Source organism: Rhinolophus hipposideros (assembly GCF_964194185.1).
Source record: "Rhinolophus hipposideros genome assembly, chromosome: 2".
Lineage (NCBI taxonomy): Eukaryota > Metazoa > Chordata > Mammalia > Chiroptera > Rhinolophidae > Rhinolophus > Rhinolophus hipposideros.
Window position 1 is genome coordinate 47,641,238 of NC_138048.1, and position 22,533 is coordinate 47,663,770.

At 38.7% G+C, this 22,533-nt stretch overlaps 1 protein-coding gene across 1 annotated transcript; it reads left to right on the plus strand.

The window, feature by feature from the left end:
• Positions 1 to 12,500: 12,500 nt before the first annotated feature.
• Positions 12,501 to 22,100, plus strand: ARGFX (arginine-fifty homeobox; the record flags this gene model as incomplete). The annotated part of the gene is made up of 5 exons (XM_081078983.1): positions 12,501 to 12,618; positions 13,947 to 14,072; positions 15,343 to 15,468; positions 20,763 to 20,911; positions 21,687 to 22,100. 5 exons carry the CDS (start codon positions 12,501 to 12,503, stop codon positions 22,098 to 22,100), a joined length of 933 nt encoding a protein of 310 aa, XP_080935109.1.
• Between the last annotated feature and the right edge of the window lie 433 nt (positions 22,101 to 22,533).

Sequence of the window (22,533 nt, forward strand, 5' to 3'; positions counted from 1 at the left end):
CGCGAACGCTTCTCGGCTGTTCAGGGACAGCCACAGTTCCAGCGTCCTCCCCTTCGGGAGAAATCGGGCCTGGTGACAGGTGTACCTGTCATCTTCCCGCCACGGCCTTCAAATTCAGGCCTCCGAGCCCGCCCCGGAACCATAGAGTTCTCAGGGATGAGAGTAACCTGAGAACCATAGAATCGTGGGGAAGGAGCGGCTCTCGCGGGGGCTTAGACCTCCGGCCTTGCGCCTCGGCGGTTGATTGGTGAGAGAGAACCAGAGTTGGACCTATAGTAAACCAGGCGGGGGAAATGATCCTGCGTATACGATCTGCGTTTATAATCTCTCTGGCCTGAACATTTTCTTTGTGTCCATTTCTGGTTTGAATAGCAAGGTTTGCTAACTTCTTAAATGAGCTGCCCGTGATAGGTAGATCAAGGGAAGTAAGTTTTCTTTAACACATTGGTATTTTAAAAAAATGATTGCAGATTATGTGTGTAACACATTATACAAGTAAAACCCAAGATGTATAATGGAGCACAGTAGACTCCTCTCTCCTAGAGTATGATGGTAGGGCAGAACTATTTGTCTTACACAATTTCCACTCGAGCCATCATACACTCTGGGCACTATGTGGTGGGGAGTTAGGGACTGTGGTGAGTCGACCCCTTAGGTGGTTGTATGGACGCTGCAAGGTAGAGACTCTGGATGTACCTAAGTCATCATTCTGAGCTGAGAGCTTATGAATGGACGTGTGCTTCACCTTTTGGCAAGGTAGAATCAAATGATTTCTGGACAGTAAACTGCTGCCGGTTGCACAACCCATTTCACCAAGCAAATCTAGTAGGCGAAAGCCCTGCTCTGAAGACACTGTGCTATATTCTATAACACTGAAAAATCTCAAAAGGGCCAGTCCAATTTAAAAAAATAAAAAGACTTATAGAAGTCTGGGAAATAGCCTTTGAGTGTCAATTCTCCTGTGAAATCCTAGCTTATTAAAAAAAAAAAAAAATCGAACAATATTCTAAAATTCCACAAGATGGAGACATTACTCCATGAAGCAAACATTCTTCCTAGTTATTGATACCTTTTATGTATTCATTCACTTAATTATTGACCATCTACTGTGTGCTGGGCACTGGGTATACCGCAAGGAAATGGCATAAAATAGCTCCAAATCTCAAAGAGAAAGGGCCTAGAGAAGGGAACAGACATTAAACTATTTAGTTAATTCTTTTAAATTATACTAATGCTCAGGAAGAAGTGAACAGAGTGCTATCAAATAAAAGGAAGCCTAATTTAGATTGTAAACATGGAAGAACTTTGTGAGATTCAGTACAGCTTGGCTTCAGTGCAACTCTGTAGCCAATCAGTCCAGATTTGAAGACTTAACAGCTGTGTGATCTTGGGCTACTTGCTTAATCCTCTTTTTTTTAATCTATGTGATAGGAATAATAATAGTAACAACCTACTTGATTATTATGAGCAGTAAATGTAAGTATGTGTAAAGTGCTTAGAACTATGTGCCCATCATATAGTAAGTACTTGTCATTCGGGGACTCACGCAGTGTCTCTAGTCCTGCTCCCCACAAAAGAACGCAGGATGTGGAAAGGCCAAAAAGGAACACCCACGGAGTCATAGATAGGGGAGTCATACTACTATATTCTTGCTAGCTGCTGGGTTGGAGACACAAGAAGCAGGAGCCACACTGTCGCAACCCTCACTGCTCTGTTTGCAGGCTCAGCCACCATCTTCTTGCTAGCCCCCACTTCTCTGCCAGCGTAGCCACAGCATTTATATTAGTGGCCCGTGGCTCACTGGTTACAGCTGACGGCCAACTAGCCACAGCTGATGGCCATCCAATCACAGTTGATGGCCATTTACTACCTGTGCCAGCACCTTTCTATGTGAGACCAAGAGCCTGGAAACTGCTTTCTGGGGCTTTGTCCCCACAGTACTATTCAAAGAAAATGATATTTAAATGTTCTATTGCTCTCAATATAAATCCAGAATTTTGATAGGAAAATAATAAACCAAAGAGAATCTCTCACAAAGTTATTCTATTTTTATTAGGTGAACTGTGATCAAATGAGGAAAATAATTAGGAAGGAATTGCAAAGAATGGTTTATGTCATCCTTCTAAAAAGCCTAGAGAATATTTTTAAATTTACAATTTATTTCAAACATTCAACATCTACTTCTAATTTTAAAAACTCTTACAAAATAAAGAGAAGGCTACTTCTCAAAAATATTAAAGAGTTTTTTATGCTGATAGTTACTGTGATAATACTAATACAGCAGAAATATTTCCCATTTGTCTTTTAATTGTGTCTGTGTCTGAGCTTGTTTTCCTTGGCATTTTTATCTGTGGTAATTCTTCAAGGCCTGAGTTAAAACCCTCCAGAAAAATAATGTGCACATATTTTCTGCCAGTGACATGGAAGATATACCAATTCTGGACCACTTTAAACTTAATCTCTGGGTTGGCATCTTTTTCTTTTTTCTAATACAAAAGTAGTAGAATGATATTAGAGATCAAAAGCCAAATTTGGACAGGCTTCCAGCCTTATCACCTCAATCTATAGAAGAGATATTTCTGTTTTACTTACTAACGGGATACCCTTCTTGGGTTTTGGCATTATACAGGAGATTTCAGATCGTACCTCTTTCCCTGCTAAGAACCCCAGACTCCTATCTCCCAGACCACATCCACTAAAATCCACATTCTAGACCACCAGGGATCAGTAAACATCACTATGGAAAACTTGGGTTCTAATGCTTCACTTCTTTAGATTGTTTGATTAGTTGACATTTCTGTCCTACAAGGAAACTTCTGGTTTTATCAGTTTAGTCATGAATTATTTTAATATATATTTTTACATAACATCCAGAATTTTAAGGAAAAGTGTGCTGTGCTAGAAGTGGTTCCTTGCTCAGTCTAATATTGCTGAAAACAAAAGCAAAGGAAACTCAAATAACAATTGATGTACATTCAAAGATATCATCTTCTTGTTTTAGTAAGTTTGCATAAATCATGAAGAATGGTTTTTTTTCCATTGAAATTGCAGAGGTTATACGGAAAATAAGATTTACACAAACTACATTTGTGAATTGATTAAAAAAGCGTCATCTACACAGACTGAATACATTCTGTGCTTCTCACATGAGTGGAATTTTGCAAAAAATGAAAGAGCTGGAAAATCTACAAGATCAGAAGTACGGGATTCTAGGGATGCTGACTGGGTCTAATGTGCTGATTAAAGAAGATGCTGATTAAGAGGATTTTGTGTTTAAGATCACTGGTTCTCATCTGAAATAACACCAGTGGCTGTACATTAGGATCCTGTGGGGAGCTTTAAACTTGCCATCCTATTCCTGGAGATTCTGACAATTGATCTAGGACAGACTCTAGCACCAGTCTTAAAAGCTCCCTAGGTGTTCCTAATATACTGCTGGAATTGAAACCACTGGGTAATCCGAGGGATGAGGCAGACTTGAATTCAGGTGGCTTCTCTGAGAAAATTTTACTAAGAGGGTTAAATTAACATGGAACTCTGCAAAGGACCTATTTCTCCATAATAAGCCAAAGAACTCGTCGAAATAGCTTACTTACAGATGGGGATGAAAGCAAAACTGAAATAACTCCAAAGGTCTAGGTTAAAACATCAGAAAGCCATCTTAAAGGTGGTAAAACTAAACAGTTAAAGCCTGAAAGAGACTAAATTCATTGAATATGTAAGAACAAACCTGTAACTTCTAAATGCATATATAGGCCCTTCTCCCACGTCTCACATGGTAACAACACTGACTGCCTGTGCAATAAACACCAAGCAGACACTGTGAGGAAGAAGGATGAGCAGTAAACCTGGGAATCCTAAGGGTGTGGTTTTAGAGTAGAAGTAGTCTTTGATTAGATGGGGAGAGGGATGAGTACTCTACCTCGGGGAAAAGTTATCAAAAGGAGCCCTGGTGAAACAACTTTCTGCTCGGTTTGGGTGAGATCACACCTAAGCAAGCACTCCAGGACTTCCATTTGGGTCTTTGAATGTAGAGTTTTTATTTTTTTTATTATATTTTTAATTTTTTTTAATTTTTCAGTTGCAGTTGACATACAATATTATAGTAGTTTCAGGTCTAGTGATTAGACATTTATATAACTTATGAAGTGATCACCCTGATAAGTCTAGTACCCATCTGACACCCTAGATAGTTATCACAACATTATTGACTATATTCCCTGTGGGAGTGTACAGTTTTTAGATCAGCCCTTACGAATTCAGAGGATTTCTCCAAATGTTACTTTTTTTTCTTCAATACTCTCAATCCTACCCCTTTTCTTATTTAGACCACTCTTCCCCAAATCAACAACAACAAACAGGAAAACTGGGTGGGGGGGTTGCTTATAACTAGCTGTTTGGGTGGAGGGCTTAGTCAGGGATAAATTCTCTATCTTTATTTTCACTTATTCACTGTTTTTCCCTTCCCTTTCTGTTCACATTTAGTCACTATTAAGATAGCATACTCTTCTTCATAATGCAATGCAAAATTGTATCTTTAATAAACTCGGAATCCTCCACGGAAAGAATTCTTTTATGGTAAGGGAAACCTTACACTTACCTGTAGTTTTCATGTTAATAAGATGGCCCTTAAAGTGACTCATAGGTATCCTTTAATGTAATTTTTATTATGTATTAGACAATCTTTTGAGTATGAATTGGTAAATAAATACATTTCAGAATTTCACCTCATTCATTCTTAAAGTGGGACCAATTTACAAAGATCACATCTTCAATGCCCATGGTGGTGGCATGCACATTCTCGGTTATGTCAATGACAACTGTGAAGGACAAGGACATACAGATCCTCCTCTCCTATATCACCTCATCTTCAAGGACAAAGCAAGAGTGTTTATCTGGGTTCAATAATGTCATAAGTATCTCATCACCTGCATTACAAGCTATGGAATTTGGCTTTATTCTTTGGACATTGGAAAACCACTGAAGAACAAGAAAAAATAAGTAGCAATTTATGTTAAAAGATGACCCTGGGTCTTGTGGGGGTGGTGTTGGGGGAGGAGCATGGGAAGGAATATAAAGGAGCAAAAGCAGAATGAAGGAAATTAATTAATAAGACTATTGCTATCTTCCATTAAATAAACATTGACAGCTTTTTGGCAACTGTGGAAATTATCAGATTGCTCATCTATACTGAAAGTAGATTGCTTATGGATTCAATGTAGGGTGCAAGAGAAAGAGAGAAGTCAGGGATGATTATTTTTAAAACTGGAAGCTCTTTGGCCTAATTCCGTTGACCATAGTATTTTAATCTTGCTATGTCTGCCTAACTGTTACATTTTACATTCATTTATTCACATTTAAACATCTCTATACCTACAAGGGTAAAAAAAATTAACATAAATGAGTAAAGTGGAATGAGTGGAGACTGTGAAAAACTAGTTTTCTTCCTTGGAAATTGCATGTGGCAAAGACCAACAATAGCTGATCCCTAGTAGTTATTCACCTCCTCTAGCATAGTAACAAAATTCCAAAATTTTACCTAGGCTCATGGCCATCGAAAACACAGACTATAAATTAGGGTTTGGTCAGGAAGGCTGAACTGTATGAATGATATAAGAGATTTGTTAAAGGTATTAGACCTTATGAAACAGTGGAAGATGGTGAAGACTGCTATTAACCACCACTTCTGGCAATGAGTCTGAAGTCGTTGCAGGTCAACAGGGCTGACAGTTGGGAAGGAAGGCCAGATATGAAGCAGAGAAGAGTGAGAATAACCTGGAAACTGCCAGGACAAACTGGAGTCTGTAAGCAAAAACAAGAAACCTCATTTGTCTCTCACTGCCTCTTCCTCTCAATGAGAAAAGTAACAAAAAATTTGTAGCCATCTTTAATCTACTATACAGACAATATTTCTTTTCCTTCCTTGAAGTTAAGTATTGTATGTGACTAATAGACAATAAGCACTTTGGTGTTCATGATGTGTCTAGAAAAGGATTTTTTAAAAACTTCTCTTGGGATTTAATAGGCTTCCAGAATCTAAGGACTGGATTAGCCCATTCTGGAAAATTATTAGATATTGTATTTAAAATATTGCTCAACTATGTTCTGCCTCTGTCTCCTGCAGATCTCCAATCAGAAGTACGTTCTTCTATTCTTCCCAGTCTCTTAACCCCTCCCGCCCTTGGAAAGGATACTTCCAGCAGATGGCACAATAGGATCTTGGAATTTTTTCTTCCCATATACTGTCTTGTGTTCTTCAAGAAATGCTTTCGGGGAACTATTTGGACTTGAAGATTTTTCAGTCATTCAGTCATGCAGGATCATCTCTAAACATTGGTTTAGGGTTTTCCTCAAATATTTTGTCATCTCGAAAATTTTGGTTGATGGAGACCCATGCGTGTCTTTCATTAAATGGGGAGGGGGGTAGGAAGATTACCTTAATCTGTGCAATTATTCAACAAATCTTCCATTTTAAAAATTACCTTCTCTGAGAGGCCTTCCTTACCCCTATTTCTAAATATCATTCACTGGCTAGGCACTCTCTTTTCCCTTCCTGCGCTTTATTTTCTTCATATCACATATAACTCTCTAAAATGTATTACTTGTTTATTTATAGACTGACTTGCTCACCAGCATGTAAGCTTCATGAGGGTAGGAAGTTTGTCTTCTCTGTTTTATCTCCAGCACTTAGCCCAATGTGTGACACGTAGTAGACACTCAAAACATTTGTGGAATGGATGAATGACAACTATGTCAGTCATTTTCCTGGGCTCTGGAACAGTGATGAAGGAAACATAGTCCCTTCTCTCGTGGATCTTAATTTCAAACCATCTGTTTCCTTTTCTGAAATTTTTTCAGTTTTGTTATTTTATTTAGAAATTGGAAGTTTAGTCTGAGGAAGCCTTTATTGAGTTTGTCATGTTCTCTGAGATGTAAATATTAACTGCTCATACCAGGGACATCAACTGTGACCATTTGAGAAGCATTTCTGAACTTTGAATCTCCTGGAGTTTAATATTTGGACCCTGATCTCATTCTGATTTTTTTTTTCCTCCTGGAATAAGGGAGGAAACAGCTATGAAGACTTTGAAGAAAGAAGCTTTTACCCATCAAGGAGAATAGGGCAATCAGTCAAGAAACAAACTAATAAAAGATGTTTATTTATTTTATGTCTGGTTCCTTCCAGACCTATGGTCTTCCCAGGCTGGACAGTGCTCTCTATGAGATAGCTACTGTTCTAATTGTTTTGTTAACAATTAAATAATTGTTTGATTGTTATATGTGATGTTAATTGCTTTGATCTCATAACAACCCTGAGAAGTTAAGTAACTTGCCCAAGGTCACACACACGCATCCAGTCTGGCTCCAGTCCATTCTCACCCCTTTCATATATTCTTACTCTCCTTTTCCTTCTTTTTCTGCTCTCCCCCATCACTTTGTGGAGAATTTTGATTCATGGAGGAAATGCCAAAATTATTCTTTTACGTCTTTGCCTTCTCCTACTATTTGAATAATGTTTGAATATGGACTCTGTCAGGCAAGAGTTAGGGAGGAGGAGTCTTAGACCCCTGCTCTGCCCAAGAAGAGAGCTGCTGAAGGAGAGCCAGCAGCTTGTGGGCTTAGGGAGGAAGAATGAGCCAATCAGACTCCAAAACAGGATCTACTCAGGGTATAAGGATTGTGTCCTGGGGCACCAACAGCCTAGAATTAATAAATAGATTAACTGAAATGTAGGCATAATATTGCCCCCAAACCATAGTTTATGCCACAAAACTTGCACAGAATCTTCCCCCAGGATGAGAGTGGAGAACACCCCCTACTTTTCCTTCCAGACCACTTCCCTCCCTCTCAACACACGGCATGTGCTTACACCCCTGCCAATAACTTTCTCTTTGTTCATTTCTGTAACTGGGAATCTTTGCCTCATCAGCCAGCGCATTCTCTTCTCAGTACTACAGGACAGACAACCTTAATGCCCTCTTCATAATTATGAAGATGATGGCTTGAATCAACCTGTTGTTTGCTTTGAACTTTTGTACTATAGAAGCTTTGACTTTGAGATTCTGTGTTAAATAGATGAACATTTTACCATCATGCTTTTTAAACGCTTTATATCTTTTGTGAAAGAGAAAAAAAGAGAAAGCTTGAATATGGGTTTGAGGGAGATATTTTGAAAAAAAAAGCTTTCAGATAAAAATTGGGAAAGATTGAGGGACTGACAAAATTGAAGCATTAAAAGTACCAAAAGAAATACAGAAATTCCAACAAAGAAAAAGAGCATGCATATAACAAGAAATTGGATAGACAGATGAAAAAGACAGATTAAGAAAGACTGATAGTTATGAACAGAAATTGAGTTAATTTCAAGAAAAATGTTGAGAAATAGAGATTTCAGAGACTGAGATTTTGTCAGAGATTGAGAGAGACAGTCTGAATAAGAGAGAAAAATTCATAAAATATTGAGTAGTACGAGAGAGAAACTGAGTTTTGAACGATTCAGAGAGAGGAAGGAGGTAAAAGAAGGAGTAAGGAGAGGAGAAGGGAAGGAAAAAGGAAGAGGCTGATAGGTAAGGAGGAGTGCAGGAGATTGACAGGAATAACAGAAATTGATTAGACATAGATAACTGAGAGACATTACAAAAGAGAGTAAGATACTGAGAGGGAATAAGAGAGAGTTTGAGAGAGATGTTGGGATAAATTGTAAGATTTCTCTGAACTGTGTTCTCTCTTTCTGGAACACTAGCCAGTCATTTTCCCATTCCCTAGGTTGATTCTTTAATCCTTAAAATTTTTCTTTTCTATTGTCTTATTGCTTTACATTTTCGCTTTGCTTTCTTTGGTAGGCTGCAGAGTGTGAGCCTAGTCTTTTGTTTCTAAATCAATGGCTTATTCTAAGACTTACCCTCTGTGCTAGCTGAGGAGTGGGAAGAGCCAGGGTCAGAGTCCCCTCCCCAATCCACAGAAGCTAGTCCAACAAGACGATGGTTGCTACTATAGTTTGAAGGACAAGACAAGTCTATTATAGTCATAACTGACTCCCCTCTCTTCAATGCCAGAATAGTGCTTGTCACCCAGTAGGCACTCAATAAATAAATGATGAATAATGTGCAGCATGGTGACTATAGTTAATAATATTGTATTGCTATTTGGAAGTTCCTAACAGAGTAAATCTTAAAAGATCTCATCACAGAAAAACATAATGTTTTGTAATTATGTACAGTGATGAATGTTAACTAGACGTATTGTGGTGATCATTTCACAATACTGAATCTACAAATATCAAATCATTATGTTGTACACCTGAAGCTAATGTTATATGTCAATTATACAACAAATAAATTTATTTGGAGGAAAAAAATAAGTGATGGATGAATAAATGAATGAACATGAATAAGTAAGACTTCAGTTGGTTTGAGGAAAATGGTGGGGGGTGGGTGGGCAAAGCACCACAGTGAAAACAAAATTAGCGGCCAACGAAAAGCATCAGTGAGAATGATTATAGAGAAGTATAGAGAAACTGATTAATTTTTGGATTTTTAAAATTGAGTATGTATGTGAAAAACTTAATGGTAACTTTAAATCTTGAATATAACATACCATTTGGGAGAGGAGAAGGGAATAAAGTACAACCGATCCAATAGAATGCTGGAAAAGTGAAAGAAAAAACCCACAAAGATAAGTAGAAATCAGTCTAAATATATTACTAATCATTATCCTATCAAACATAAAGACATGATCCACATTTAAAATTCTCAAATTGGATTTCTGTTTTAAGGAGACACACCTATAACCTTAAACAACTGTCAAATGTAAAAGTAAAATAAAGAAGTCATGGTATCAAAAGGATGTAGGAGCCAGCTTAAAGGGTTAGTCAAAAGTAGGGAGCTTAAGTATAGAAAGAATAACTATTTCCAGCAACAGTTATATTAGTCTCTAAGCATACTTTTATTGAATAAATTATTAAATGGGTGGATGAAGGGTGGGACATAAGAGGTGGGTCTGGGTGGTGCAAGGGTCTGATTATATCAAAGATTACACTTAAATACACAACGTTTCAGTAGAGGAGACACTAAAGACTCTGCATTTTCAAAGAGACACATCCAGCAGACTTGAAAATGAACACTCCAGGGGGATTCATGACAGGTAAGCAGGAGGAAGGGAGGCAGGAAGAATAGGGGTTCAGAATATGAGATTTTAGTGGTCAAAAAGGATTCCAAAACTAAAGAACTAGATCAAAGGATGCAAATTACTCAGCTCCATTCCCATTGGAGGGAGATGATAGAGGATTGTGAACTGGGGGAGGAAAGACTGATTGCCTCATGAAAGTCAGGAGGTGAATGTGAGACTTCTGTTACTGAGGGTCAGTATCCACTTTATAGGGCTCCCATACTTCCCAATCTGGGCTAGTCTGGCCTTGAAATATCCTCATCACACAATGTGATATATAGATGATGTATTGTACACTTGAAACCTATGTAACTTTACTAACCATTGTCACCCCAATAAACTTTAATTGAAAAAAAAGAATATCCATCATTAGAAGCTCCATCATAGCAGCAATGTGTTTTATTCGTTGCAAAATCACCAGACCTAGATAAATGCCCACTTGTTGGAGGCAGGCAATACACACTCCCTGAGAAAATGCAGTGCCCCTACTGGCAATTCTGTCTTGCGCTCTCCATAGTCCCGATCCAAGAAAACACCCGAGTCCATTTGAAACATGTGCTTTGTTTAATATGGTAGTTTAAGCTGTAGACTCTCAATGCTCTTCCTGGGAAAGTGGGTAGGGGTTTCATGTACATAGGTGTCAGTAAGACGGAATTCATTCCCAGTTATGCTATTCTAAGGCTTCCTTCACCTATAAGAGAATGATAACAATTTTACTTTACCCGATGTATACAAAACACTTAGATGTCTGACATATGGAAAACATCTCCAAATGTTATTATTATTATATTGTACAGCCTTCTAATGTTTTGTATGTTACTGCATCATTGCATTACTGCATTTACTCTGAGAATTATATTGAAGAACAGATGCTTAGCTGAGTTTAATTTATCTTCAATTAAATGCCAGGCCCTGGCCTATCCTCCATTATTGCTTTTCAATCTTTTTGTTCTCAACCTCTTTACATTCTTGAAAATTATTGACGACTCCAAAGAACTTTTGTTCCTATAGGTTATTTCTGTAGTCATTTACCACATTACAAATTAAAATTGAGAAATTAAAAAAATACTTATTCATTTCAAAATAAAATGATAAATGCATTACATGTTAACTATGTTTTACACACACACACAAATAGAAGAATGTCATTGATTAACATTATGGTAACTTTTGCTTAACAGAAGACAGAATTCTCTTCTGCTTTTTTGTGATACATTGTTTTTGTTGAAATCTGGCTTTATGCAGATATGGTTTTAGAAAAGAAAAGACTATTCTCATGGCCATTGTGATAATTGCACATCTTCAAAACTACAAAACAATCTCAACAAGTGGTAATGTCTTAAAGATTAATTGCTATGTGAAATTTGAAATTATATCAATGAACTTTTCATAATCTATCACATTAAAATCTACTGGTTTACATTGCATTTTGAGTGGCTCTTTTACCTATGCATGATTTTGTAACATTACACACTGGTTACTTGCAAAATATTGGTTTACTGAGTTATTCTAAATGTATTCCACTGTCCATTCATGACAGAATGAGAGTTAAAAAGCAAGAATCTTAATTTTATGAAAACAACTTTAACCTCAGGAACCCCTTGAAAAGATCTTAGGGACCCCCCCATGGGCCTTCAGAGCACATTTTGAGAACTGCTGCTCAAGGTTATCCAACCTTTCATTGTAATTGTGTCTCTCTCTGTCTCTATTTTCCTCCTTCCCTCTCCTCCTCTCTTCTGTAAATTCTTTCCAAGCAAAAGCAAAACAAATCTATGTTATCCCACTGACAGATCACCTTCACATAGAAAATTGTTTCCAAAGGTGAAAGAAAGGGACGATAAAGAGCAGAAAAATAAATGGGTAAATAAAATTATATAATTGCTTTTAGAAAGAAAAGCACGTGGTGCTAGGAAAGAGCTAAGAGAACCATGTGAAGTAGTTTGGGAAGAGAGGATAGCTTCTATAAGTTAATGTTTAAACTGAGAAAAGACAGGTGAGTGGGTATTCAGTAGGTGTTAACTAGGAGAGAATAATGGGAACAAATGCCTGGAAAGAGGCAGCTCATAACTTGTTCAAACTGAAGGAAATTCAGTGTGACCAGAACACAGAAAGCCAAGAGGAGAGAGTTCAACAGGTGCCATTTTCTTAGGCCAAGACAAGAATACAAATGAAGGCTCACATACTATATATTATAAGTATTTAAAAATTGTAAATCCAGCTATCAAACTGTTAAGTAAAATATATTCTACCTGCCCACCTTGGTAAATATATGTTCCTGGAAGTTGAGATTCAAATTTTGAATTCTTGGGTTCTTTGAAGTTCCATATCAGAACATGGCAATGGAGAAAGAGCTAGTCCCAGCTCCTGGGCTATCATTCTCAACCACTGCCTGCATGCCCAAGGTTCAGTCTCTGTTGACACTGCTTGACCAACAGGCCCCCTCAGGCCAAGGTGGGTGTACACATTGACAGCCTGGTCTCCTCTCAGGGCATGAATTCAGGGAAAAGGCTGTGTAGGCTTGGGGTCATTTGGCAAAAAATCCGGTGGTCTGTCATGCAGGGTGTCATGCGGGGTCTCAGCTCCCGCTCCCCACATAAGAACACAAGACATGGTGAGGCTAAAAAGGAACCCCCACGGAGCCATAGATAGGAGAGTCATACCGCTAGTCTCACTGGTGGCTGGATTGGAGACACAGGAAGCAGGAGCCACACTATCCACAACCTGCCGAACACTTCTCTCTGCCAACCAACCTCACCTGCTAGCTGCAATCCGCCATGCTAACTGCAATCCACTCTTGCTAGCTCAGCCACCATCTTCTTGCGACCCCCAATTTTCTGCCAGCGTAGCCACAGCAGTTATATTAGTGGCCAATGGCTCACTGGTTACAGCTGACAGCCAACTAGCCACAGCTGATGGCCATCCAATCACAGTTGATGGCCATTTACTACCTGAGCCAGCACCTTTCCACGTGAAGGCGAGAGCCTGGAAACTGCACTCCTGGCTCTGCCCCACAGGTCCCTGGTACATGGAGCATGAATTAGAAGTGAACAAGTATCCCAGGTGGCCATGACACTTTTGTCTTACAGACTCCATGACCAGTGGGGAGGGGAACATACAGAAAGAGCTGGAGAGAACCCTTTGAAATCTTTGCTGCTCTAAGTCTTGTTTGCAGACCAGTAATATTGGCATATATGGAAACTTCTTAGAAATATAGGATCTCAAGCCCTACCCCAGACCTATTGAATCAGAATCTGTATTTCAACAAGATCTCTAGGTGATCTGTATACCTCTAAAATATACCTAGTAAATTTTGAGAGCTATGGAACTCAATGAAGGGATTCAAGACAAGGGCTGCTTTTGCCCAGGTGTATGGGCAGCAGTACTGCCTGTTCCTGAAAGGCTCCCTCGGCCAGGGTCAGCAAGGATGTGGGATTTGCCCCACCTGCACTGGGTAGTCATGGAAAGGCTCTAAGCAGGATAGTTACATGGTCTCAATCACTTTGTTAAATAACAGCAGGCCCAACCCCTTGAACATTATATTGGAACAAGCTTTGTGACTTATAGTTAGGCGCTCAGTAAATACCATAGCTTTGTAAGATAGGGGTTATAATTATTTTTTCAACTGAGATAACAGTCTTGGGAAGGTGAAGTCATTTTTTTTTTAATTCACAGAGGTACTATGTGAGTGACCTGGGATTAAAACCCAGTGGTCTTGATTACATTGCATTCCAAGAAATGAATGAGCTCGTCACTCTCCACCCCCCTACTCCATTCCACAGACCTACCAATGCAGCCCTCTGGTGCCCAGATGAACAGAGGAGTTCCTGGTACTCCCCAGATCTACTCTTTTATCTATATCAGTGATCACAGCATTGACATGATACATCAATACAAAGTTGATCACAGTGAGGATAGCAACCCTCTACCTACCCTCCAGTTTCACCCCAATCTTCTAGGGGCCCACAGACTTCCACAAAGGAGGGACAGTTTCAACAGTCAAATGAATCCCAAGTGCCTCTGGGACAGGCTGAATCCCTTTTTCCAAGATAAATTATTAATAACTGAGAACAAAAGATTGGATGAGTTAGTCTGAGTCCTTTAAGTATCAGATGTCAAGATAGGATTAAACCTGCAAGGATTTTATTAGGGGAAATGCTTGTGGAGAAAACAGGGAAGGAGTCAGGGGAGGTTGGGAGAGCTATTAGGCCACAACACAAATTTGACCCCTAATGAAGGAAAAGAGAGGTTGGGTAGAAGCACCCCTCACCATGCAGTCTAAGTTGGGAGTTCTTTCAGTAAAATCTAAATAAGTTTTATGGATTGTACCAATGTCATTTTCCTGGTTTTGATAGATAATATAGTTACACAAGATGTCACCATTGGGAGAAGCTGTATGAAGGGTGCATAGGCCCTCCCTGTATATTTTATTTTCAGTTTCTGTGAATCTGTAATTATTTCAAAATTAAAAATAAAAAAACACTAGAAACTGTGATCATATTTGCTTTCAGTATTCATATATATCAAATCATGTAAGAAGAGAAAATTAGTCTATTATATTTAACCAACTATTTGCCATTTTTTGTGGCTCTGCATTCCAGAAGTCTCAGTTTCCCCTCTTGTATCGTTCCCTTCAGCCTGAGGAACTGCCTTTGACGTTTCTATAGACTAGGACTACTGGTCACAGATTCTCATACTTTCCCTTAGTCTGAGAATATCATCATTTCACCTTTCTTCTTGAAGAATATTTTCCCTGGATATAGAAGTCTGAATTGCCAGTTTTTTTACTTATAGCACTTTAAAGATTTTGTTCCACTGTCTATCTTTCTTGGTTTCTGATGAGAAATCTTTGGTCATTTGACCTAGTCTAATTGTCTAATTTATCCATCTTTTTATGTACAGTCTGTGTTTGAATAATCTCATTAAAGAAAATATCTCTCTACTTTAAGTCACAAAAATATTGATATACAATTTCTTTTAGTATTTCCAAAGTTTAATTTTTGACTGAAATATCTATATTATTTTCCTATGGTTTAAAATGCAAATCGTTTTTGAGGTGAAGTGGAGGTCCTGGGGGTTAAACTCATTTGTCTGAGATTATTACAGCAATTCCAGGCCCCTTGAAAACATTGCTTTCCAATGAATGATTATTTAATCATTGTTCCCTTTCTCATATAGGCTTTTCATCCCATATGTCAGCATCCCTGATGAACAGAATGGCCCCAGAGAATCCTCAGCCAGACCCTGTTATCTACATGGATAATTCCAGCATGAATTTGATACCACAGAATCCAGCTGGTCCCAGTAAGCACAACTGTCCTTCGTCCTCCCTCCTCCACTGTTGCCCTCCTCACATAGGACTCTGTAATTATATTTTGCATCTATTTTAAAACTGCTATTTATTGTTATTTCTTTTCTTTTTTAAATTAAAGTTTGTTGGGGTTACAATTGTTAGTAAAGTTATTATCTTTTCAAAAATAAATTTTAAAAAAAGTTCCTGTTGTAAAAGGGGAAGTTATAAATTTCATATCAAGGTCAAGTAACTTTGGCCCATGCTTGACCAAATTATGATAGATAAGTTGAGAATACAAGATACAGAGCAAGTGAGAATGTTTTTCTAGGAGAGAAGGACCGAAGCATAGATAGAAATACAGAAAGCCCCTTATTCAAGGCAGGATATGATTCTGACACCAATTCCGATGTGTGGTTTTTTTCCCTATACCAAGCAATACTCTTGGCACTAGCTGGATGTCCTACAAAGCAACCCAATTCTGACACTATCTACCCAGAGACAGTGTCAGATCCCACAGGTTAAGGGCTCAGTGCCATAAGACTGCCACCATTTCTGATGCCAATAACAAGTCCTGGTTATTACCTGTGCTTCTGGCCAACTGGCTATAAATATATTTATATATACTGGGGGTGCCAAAAAATATATATATATAAGCGGACACTTTGGTCAATGTTGCTCAAGCAGAACTTCGCCATAATCAGAAGTGTCTGGATGCTGATGGTAACAACTTTGAGCACCTCTTGTAATTGCAAAACTTATATTCATCTTTTGTTATTGGGTATTAAATATATTGAGTATTAAAATTTTAACAGTTTTTCTTCCTTAAAATGTGTATATATTTTTTGGCACCTTCTGTGTATACAATGGCATATTACTCGGCCATAAAAAAAAATGAAATTCTGCCATTTGTGACAACATGGGTGGATCTTGAGATTATCATGCTAAGAAAATAAGTCAGACAGAAAAAGTCAAGAACCATATGATTTCACTGATATGTGGGATGTAAAACTGAAAACAAAGGAAAAAGACAAACAAATAAAGAAACAAAAACTCATAGACACAGACAATAGTTTAGTGGTTACCAGAGGGTAAGGGAGGAGGGAGGTGATAGATGAGGGTAAATGGGATCAAATAAACGGTGATGGAAAGATAATTGACTTTGGGTGGCTTTTGCTAGTACTTCTGTCTGGGAGAAAGCTGCCCCTCCTGGTCCTGAGACCAGACAATTAAGTCCCTCCCTATATGCCCCTGCTGCTGTACCAGCACTGGAGCTCAGAGTGAGCCTGTCAGCAAATAAGTCCATGCTCTAGACTTCTAAGAGGAATGCCTGGGACTTCAGCAGCCCTCTGTTTCACCCAGCCAAAATCTCTCTTCGGTTTTACAGCCAGAAGTTGCAGGGACTTCTCTTTCCAGCACTGAAACCCTGGGCTAGGGAGCCTGGGCTAGGGGAGCCTGGCTGGACCCCTTGCTTGCACATGGGACCTTCATAGTTGAGATATCTCTCCCAATTTTTAACCACCACACATGGATATGGGACCAGCCCATTCTGCATCTCTGCCCTTCCTGCCACTCTCAACATTGAGTAATGTGGCTACTACTGTATTATACAGAATAGCTATAGAGAGTAATTGGGTGGCTGGGGAACAAAGATGGTTTCAATTTTGTACTATTTTCATATATGACTTACTCACATAAATTAATAAACCATTTTCTTGTTTTCAAGCAATACCGTAACTAGTAGGTTGTAGAGATCACAAATGCACCCCTACAAAATGAATGGAAGGGCAAAGCAGTTATCTTAATATTATATAAGTTTCTTGTAAGTTAGAACAAAATTACCAGTAATAGCATTCCTTAAATACATTCCAAAAGTGCTGCATCACAATTTATTTAAAAGTATAGATTAAGTGCCAGTTAAAACTATACTGTTTAATGAAAAGAATAGGCTCAAACTGTTGATAAAGATGTGGCTACCTAACATAAATATAAACAGTTTGAATAGAATGACTTTATAAAATGTGAGTAAAAAATAATTATAAATTAATATTTTATATATTTAATTTTAAACACATATATATCAACTTCAACAAATTGGAAACTGTAAGTATAGGCTATGTATATTTATATATGTGATTATATTAAATACACCAATGTGCTTACATTGGCAGCGCTGTACAAACAGCTCGGTAAGGTTTTATAACCTTGGTATATCAGTGTCTCACAGCTGTGTTTGTGTTGACATGTGTTGACATGTGTTGACATGTGGTGGTGTCTTGCTGAGTGGCGTTCATTACTGTTGTTGCATGTTTTTGTGTGCACTCACAAGAATGTTTGAGCTTGAATTAAAGCAACGAACAAACATTAAATTTCTTGTTATACCTGGCAAGAGTGGAAGTGAAATCAGGGACATGTTATTCCAAGTTTATGAGGATAATGCCATGAAGAAAACAGCACTGTACAAATGGATTAAACATTTTTCTGAAGGAAGAGAACAGTCACTGATGAAAAGAAGTGAGGGCAGCCAGTGGCAAGCAGAACTGATGAAAACATTGCAAAAATTTATCAAATTGTGCATCAAAATCATTGACTGACTGTGAGAAGCATAGCAGACCAAGTAAACATCAATAGAGAAATAGTTTGGAAAATTTTAACTGAAAATCTTGGCATGAGACAGATGTGTGCAAAAACAGTCCCAAAGGAGCTCACCAATGAACAAAAGCAAAGAAAAGTCGAAGTTTGCCAAGCCCTTTTGGAGAGGCAAGTTGATGTTTTGGGCCATGTTATCACTGGTGATGAAACATGGGTTTACCAATACAACCTTGAAACAAAGCGTCAAAGTGCACAATGGAAGTCAGCCAACTCTCCATGACCAAAAGTGTTCTGTCAGTTCAAATCAAGAGTCAAAACAGTGTTGGTAACCTTTTTTGATTATCAGAGTGATTATTCACATGAATTTGTATCAACTGGACAAATAGTTAACCAAGTTTACTATTTGGAAGTGCTGAAAAGGCTGCGTGAAAAAGACGAAAATGACCTGAACTTTTCACCAACAATTCATGGCTCTTGCATCACGACAATGCACCAGCTCACACGGCACTCACTGTCTGTGAGGGAGTTTTTAGCCAGTAAACAAATAACTGTATTGGAACACGCTCGCTACTCACCTGATCTGGCCCCCATGACTTCTTTCTTTACCCAAAGATAAAGGAAATATTGAAAGGAAGACATTTTGATGACATTCAGGACATCAAGGGTAATACGATGACAGCTCTGATGGCCATTCCAGAAAAAGAGTTCCAAAATTACTTTGAGGGGTGAATTAGGCACAGGCGTCAGGGCATAGTTTCCCAAAGGGAGTACTTCGAAGGTGATGGAAGTGATGTTTAACAATGAGGTATGTAGCACTTTTTCTAGGATGAGTTCACAAACTTAATTGTCATACCTCATATGTTTTATATAGGTTATTTTCATATACAAGGTGTGATCTAACAATACAGAGAATGTTTAAATTTAAAAATTTTATTACAGTAAAGGACACGTTGCCATTAATCCCCTTCAAAATACTCCCCCTTGCTTCAAACAGACTTATCCCATTGTTCTTGCCACTTTCTGGAGCAGTTCTGGAAGTCCTCTTTTGTGAGTGCCTTTAATAGCTCAGTCATGGCTACCTCGATGTCCTGAATCAATTCAAAATCTTTACCTTTCATGGTCATTTTGACTCTGGAGAAGAGCCAGATCTGATGAATAAGGTGAATGAGGACATACCATAATGTTTTTATTTGACAGAAATGGCCATATACCAGAAGCGATGTGTGACAGTGTTGTCGTGATGGAGGATGATTTATGGAACAGTATAAAACACACCTTCTCTCAACCATTGCTCACACCCAGTCTGCAGTGAACAAGTTGAAATTTGTCACACACTGTTACTAAAGTTTGATGCACCGCTTCCCATATAGAAGATCCCTGCCTTTCCATTGGATGGCACTTGGCAGCAGCATTCACCATATTTTGTGACCACATCGGAAAGGTTCCATGTCACACATCAATTCTGACAGTGATTTCTGTCAAATAAAAACATTACAATGTGTCCTCAGCCACCTTATTCACCAGGTCTGGCATCGTGAGACTTCTGGCTCTTCCCGAAAGTCAAAATGACTATGAAAGATAAATGTTTTGAATCAATTCAGGACATTGAGGCAGCCACAACAGCACAACTAAAGACATTCATGAAAGAGGAGTTCCAGAACTACTTCAGAAAGTGGCAAGAATCATGGGATAAGTGTGTTCAAAGTGAGGAGGAGTATGTTGAGAGGGATTAATAGCAATGTGTCTTTTACTGTAAGAAGTTTTTTTTATTTAAAAATCCACCGTATTCTTTGATCACAGCTCACGTGTTCGTAAGTGGCATTAGTCTCTGGTTTTGTTTATAGTGTTTATTTTTGCCTGATTTTAGTATTGATGTTATAGACCTCAAATATAAAAGTGAAGATCCTAGTGAAGATCCTTCCTCCTTTTATTGAATGGGCATATAACAAGAGAATATAGTATTGACTTCAATTCTATAATTTAACCTATGTTTTTCTGTGGTTTTTTTGTTTGTTTGTTTGTTTTTTAGTCAGGGTCTGGAGTTCTTTTAGCTAATTTTGGTAATTATATTTTCCTAGGACTTTTCTGTTCTCTCTCCATTGCCATTTTTAAAAAAAGGTTATAATTTAGTCATCTCCACTTGTTTAGTTATGTCTAATTTCTTATGAACATTTTCCCACAGAACATCAGAAAGCCTGGAAAGAAAAAAAAAAATCACCAGAAGAGATAGACTGGTTTCCTGAATAAATAAGTGAAAAGAGGAAACCCATTTTTAAGAGTATGTTATATTTAGGTGCAGGGACATGAGGTTTCTTCCCAGTTTCTAAAAGAAACAAAGTATGAAAAAGAAGAATAGTGAAGCCACTGTCGCTGTCCTGAGGTTAAGGTAGGATAGACAGACTGAGTACCTATGAAAAAGGAGGCCATGGAAAACTGAAAGTCAAGGGAGCCAGTTTCCTGAGCAAACAGACTGGATGCAGAGAAAATTGAAGAGGTAACATTTCCTAGGAGGGACAAACTAATCTCAGACAACAGAGAACAGAGCACTATTACATCAGGCTCAGCCTCCCAGAGTCAAGACCTGGGATCTATATCTCTTGGATTTCAAGCTTGATTGGAAAAAAGTAATGGGAAATTCACCGCTATGGTTTGGGGGAGTTTCAGGGAGAGGGGGTTGTGTTAGTATAACAAGGCCCTCTCCGTCTTTTCTCTACAGCAAAATGCAAGAAGCACCAAAAACGCACCTCATTCATGCACACACAGTATGAAGAGTTGGAGGCTCTGTTTAGCCATACCATGTTTCCAGATAAAAATCTCCAGAAGGAACTTGCTTTGAAACTCAACCTACCAGAGTCAACCATAAAGGTCTGTCTGATCCTCTGAAGTGTGCTTAATACCCCCATCCAAACCACACTCTATTATTCAGCCTGGAAATTCCCTCTATAACACAATAATGATTGTGTTTCATTTATTGAGTGCCTACTGTGTGCTAGTACTGAATGCGGCACATTAGATATGCTGGCCTCACTGTCATCCAGTTTAAAAGAAAAAGAAAATTGAGGTTCAGGGGCAAAGTGACTGAGTCAACAAGTCACAGAGTTAATAAGTAGTATAACTGGAATTAGAGCCCCAGAGGTATTATACTATAGAGCTCAAATAGAGGAACGACTCTCATCCTGACACACTCCTCACTCTGGATCTTCTCAAGCAAAACCCTGTAATCTGTTCACAACACTACCAACAAACAAATAATTCCCTCAACCTCAGAGTCTGCTGAGGCCCCAAATTTTTTTGGAGTATTCTTACTGTAGAGGCCTTCTAAATTATCCTTAAAAATCCTTCAGTTCAAATTCTCTACCTCCCCATAGGTCCCTGATCTACTTTCTCTAGAGTTCAAGACCCTTTCTCTGAATCCCCAACACAATCCTCTTTCTATCCTTCTTCCTTCTCTGGGGTCCCAGTCCTGACTCCTCACTATTCCCCCTGTTGACTCCACTCATGCCCACCTCTGCTGTCTCAGAACTCAGTGTCATTGTGACTTGAAGAGGATATAAGGGTTATAACCTGGCTTTTTTCACCTAAAAGATGCCTCAAACTGATCCACTAAAGACTACAATCTCCCCTCTTTCTCAACTCCTAGACTTGGTTCAGGAACCGGCGAGTCAAACTGAGGAAGCAGCAGCAGCAACAGCTATCACTACAGCAACCAAGCCGGGTTCTTCCAGTCCAGAACAGACCCACCTCACTCACAACATCCACCGGTCCTTTTTCTTCATTTCCTGTACTTTCAGATTTCTATAGCTCCCTTCCACCTCAGCCCTTAGGCCTTTCCAATTGGGCATGGGACTCTATCATCACTGAGAGTCCCATAAGTGATGTCCAAATGCAATGTCCTCATTTGGAGAGGCTAGTGGCCTCAGTTCCTGCTTTGTATGCTGATGCCTATGACATAGCCCAAATCATGGAACTGTACAGTTTTCCTGATGAGGATGAGCTATCTGACTCTTCTTTCCACTGTCTATATCAGTATCTCTCACCTACAGGTCCCAGCTAGAAACTTTACTCATCCAGCTGTAGGTCCATCTCCTGGTAAATCTCGTCTAGTATGACAAGGTGAGGCTTTTCAGCCTACAGTCTAAGAGACAGCCTGGAATTCTAGAACACCTCCAGTATGATGGAGTTTGGATTCTTCTGATCAAAATACTAATAAATACCAGACTGTACAGAAAAAGGATCTTCTTGCATCTTGTACATGCCTCTCTTCTTTTCTTTGTTTCTTAACCCAAATATCTGGGTTGGCGTCGCTTTCATTTCCATGGAAATGTTGTAGAAACTAGTTTTTTCCAAGTATAGCTCAATACTACACAATCAACTCCACAACTCTGCCTGGGAAGAGGCCTGACTAATCCCTAAGATGGCCAATTAGACTCCAAAAACTCCTCTTACGCAAACTATCTTAGACTTTTTAAAGAGGGGTCAGAAGTCTT